The sequence below is a fragment of the Herpailurus yagouaroundi genome, unplaced genomic scaffold (genome assembly GCF_014898765.1).
Source record: "Herpailurus yagouaroundi ecotype Mexico unplaced genomic scaffold, PumYag 569, whole genome shotgun sequence".
NCBI lineage: Eukaryota > Metazoa > Chordata > Mammalia > Carnivora > Felidae > Herpailurus > Herpailurus yagouaroundi.
This window is the reverse complement of record NW_024412786.1, coordinates 7,094,062-7,097,634: the sequence shown is the minus strand read 5'-3', so window position 1 is coordinate 7,097,634 and position 3,573 is coordinate 7,094,062. Positions and strand designations below refer to the sequence as shown.

General features: G+C 55.8%; 1 protein-coding gene and 1 long non-coding RNA gene across 2 annotated transcripts in view; one reads left to right on the top strand and one right to left on the bottom strand.

Annotated features, from left to right (window-relative positions):
- LOC121023950 (tumor necrosis factor receptor superfamily member 1A-like) overlaps nt 1–443 on the bottom strand; it is an 18,935-nt gene extending 18,492 nt beyond the window's left edge. Inside the window, exon 1 of the mRNA XM_040466221.1 lies at nt 304–443. Within this exon, the coding sequence (XP_040322155.1) occupies nt 304–363 (60 nt within the window). The 5' untranslated portion in view covers nt 364–443. The remainder of the gene's footprint in view (nt 1–303) is intronic.
- Nucleotides 444–468: 25 nt separating this feature from the next.
- On the top strand, nt 469–2,945 carry LOC121023951 (uncharacterized). The gene is made up of 2 exons (XR_005787553.1): nt 469–572; nt 1,504–2,945. It is a non-coding gene; the product is annotated as an uncharacterized LOC121023951 (long non-coding RNA).
- The last annotated feature ends 628 nt before the right edge of the window (nt 2,946–3,573 follow it).

Genomic DNA, 3,573 nt, shown 5'->3' with positions numbered 1-3,573 from the left:
GTCACCCCTCCCCCCCCCCCCCCCGGCGAGCCCCCCCCCCCCCCCCGGCCGCCCCGCTCCGCCCCGCTCCCCCCCCCCCCCCCCTCCATCTGAGCGCTCGCCTCCGCGTCCGCTCCCGAGGATGCCCATGCCCGGGCATGCCCGCGCCTCCGCACTCTTCCCCGACCCTTCCCCGTGCCTCCCCATCCGCGCCGGGGCACGCCCGCGCCTCCGGACCCCTCCCGACCTTTCTCCGCGCCGGGGGCAAGTCAACCGCCCCCCGACGCCTCCCCCGGCTTCTCCCCGCCGCCGGGCCCTACTCACCCAGGCCGCGAGCAGCAGCAGGAGGGCGCACAGCCACGGGACGCTCCGTCCCACCGCCATCCCGTCGGCTCCACGCTCAGGAACTGAACGGAGCCCCGCGCTCCGAAGCCGACTAGAGGCGGTCGGATGACGGAAGGGGCAGGCGGACGTCACCTGACGGGAAGCCCCGCCCCGCCCGCAGGCGTCACGTAGCCGCTTTCCCAGGGGCGAAGGTGGGGGCAGGCTCGGCCGCCTGGCCCTGCGCCCGGACTACCCCGCCCGGTGGCGAGGTGGGCAGTGCCTCGGATTCCTTTTCCTTATAAAGAAGTCGTCCCTACCGTGCAGAGTGACCAGGGGGCCCCAGGGAGGGACCCAGCCAGCCTTCGCGGGGCCGCCCCACGCGGGCAGGTTCAAACGGTGGAAATCCATTCTCTCCCATCCCGGAAGCCCGAGTCCAAGATCAAGACGCCCAGGGCGGTTTCCCTCGGAGCCTGTGGCGGAGGCCCTGTTCCAGGCCCTCTCCCAGCCGCCTGTGGGTGCGGCAGACCTGGGCGTTCCTCGGCTTCTGGAGGCATCACCCCGGCTGCCTTGGTCGTTCTCCCGCTGTGCATGCCTGTGTCCAAGTTTCCCTCTTACGTGTTATGTTTCATTACGTTTTCGTTCTGGTATAGTTAACTTGCAGGGTTATGTTAGCTTGCAGGTTATATTATATTCGGTAGAGTGGTTGGCCAGTTCTCCACGCCACCCAGCGCTCACCACTATCCCCTTCGCCTCCGTTGGTCCGTGCCCCCACCCACCTTCCCTGGGGAGACCACGTGTTTGTTCTCTAGATAAGAGATTTTGTCTCTCTTTTTCCCTGTTCGTTTCTTTTGTTTCTCAAATGCCACAAGTGAGTGAGATCTTACGGTACGTGTCCTTCCCTGACGGACTTACTTCACTGAGCATTTTCCCTCCGGATCCATCCACGTTGTTGCAAATGGCGAGATTTCATTGTTTTCAAATTTCCCCTTGTTATAAGTGTAAGTAAGGGTTAAGAGCTCTTATAGACCCCAGAGCTCGGGTCAAGTAGAAAGGATAAATCAGACCCTAAAAAAGAACCTTAACCAAATTGTCCCTGGAGACGGGCGAAAATTGGGTCGATGTCCTGCCTTCTGCCCTTTTGCCAGCGCGTTGTACTCCATCTGTCAAGGGATTTTCCCCTTATGAAATTTTATTTGGCAGACCTCCACCTATCCTGCCGAGGCTAGGAGACGACGTAACGGAACAGTTGGAACAGGACCGCTTGCTGGCCTCACTCGTGGCCCTGCAACATGTACAAAAGGAAATAACCAGGGCCTTCGCTCATCCTCCTGTTCTTCTCCACCCCTTTCAACCAGGAGACTTGGTCTGGGTCAAGGGGCACGAGCCTAAAACCCTGGAGCCGCGCCGGAAAGGACCGCACGCACACCGTGATCCTGACCACGTCCACGGCCGTGAAGGTGGATGGTGTCCAAACCTAGATTCATCACTCTCAGGTTAAGAAAAACTGTGTGAAGGCGGGAACACCCCAGACTGATAGGGAAGCAGAGAACGAACAGCAATGGAAGGTCCCGAGGCACCCAGAGGATCCTTTGAAGCTAAGACTGATGCAGGCATAATAATAATAATGATTGTCTGGGTTTGTATAATGGTAAGCGGGGGGGTTGTATGGAATTACCTCCCCTGTCTTTTTGGCCATGCCAATGGGAACTCAGGGACACTGTCACGGGGAAGGTGATAGCATCTAATACCTCTTCCACTGTGCCTTGTTTTTTGTTTGATTTATGCGACTTGGTGGGGGACTCATGGGGGACTTTAGTTACTAATTATAAACAGCCAACGGGCTTCGCTGCTCCGGTCCCCGAAAACCCCTGTATGGTTACCTATGGATGTGGACACAGGGATCAAGAACAAAAATTGGCCGACATACCGGGGTTATACAGTTGCCCTGCAAATGGAAAGGTCGGATGTGAAGGAAAAGGCCAGCGATAATTGGCATCAGAGTTTATTTTATTTTCTTGGTCCCTCTGGCTCACGTCACTGCTCACCCCTATAGCTGGGCCACTGCTATTGTTACTTCTCGGGTTAACTGTCGGCCCGCACATTATCAATTGGTTAGTATGTCAAGAGGCGAGTTGGTGAAATAAAAATTATGATGATGAGGTCCAACTACGTCCCCTTAGTTCCTAGTGAGGAATCAAGGGATTGATTCACTGACAAGAAAAGGGGGAAATGTAAGGGTTGAATTGTAGCTAACGTGTAGCTTAAAAGATAACAGCTTTGTTCTGACACTTAGCAAGATAACAGCCTTGCTTTACCCTTGTAAATTACGCTCTGTACTGTAAATCAGGCTTCACCAATGAAGGAAACAAAAGCTCAAAGAAAAGAGCATCAGAGTCAGGGTCAAGGAGATCCACTGGTTGCAACTTAGGGGCAGAAAGTCTAAAAGAATCCCCTCATCCGGCAACTGTTTCTAACTCATCTGGGAACTCTTTCTCCGTTCTGTTCCCAGGTGATGATAAAACGATGTGATCGGCCTTAAAAACCCTGGACCCCGGCTGTTCGAGGCCGCACTCTGATCAAGAGTGGTGGTCCCAATCGGTCTGCCTTGCCTCTCATTGCAGTACACTTTGTTGTGACTGTCACTGGTGCCCGTAGCATTCTGTTTCAGGAGTCGTGTGGCTGCAACAATAAGGATACCAGGCACGTTGGATCAGGGCCCACCCTAGTCCACTACGATCTCCTCTTAGCTCCTGACAACTGCAAGTAGGAGAATTCCGTCTTATTTCCAAATAGGGCCCCCAGTCTGAGGCACTCGGGTTAGACCTCCACCCAACATGGGTGTGGAAATGGGACGAAACTCATCTCATAACGTGAGGTTAGGAGGTTGTGCAAAGTCATCTAAGGACACCTCTGGGGGCGCCTGGGTGGCTCGGTCAGTGAAGCGTCCAACTTCGGCTCAGGTCATGGTCTCGCGGTTCGTGAGTTCCGGCCCCGCGTCGGGCTCCATGCTGACAGCTCGGAGCCTGGAGCTGCTTCTGATTCTCCTTCTCTCTCTGCCCCTCCCTGCTTGTTCTCTCTCTCTCTCTCTCTCTTTCAAAAAGAAATAAAACAAAGGCAGCTCCCATGGCACAGGGGGCAGCCAGGTAAGAAGGGATGAGTCCCGAAGGAGCATTTTGCTTGAGTCCCGACGTCGAACACATCTTCCTAACTGCCCGCCAAGGGCCATTCCGAGCTCCCCGACACTGCTGGCCACGACCCTGAGTGATGCCA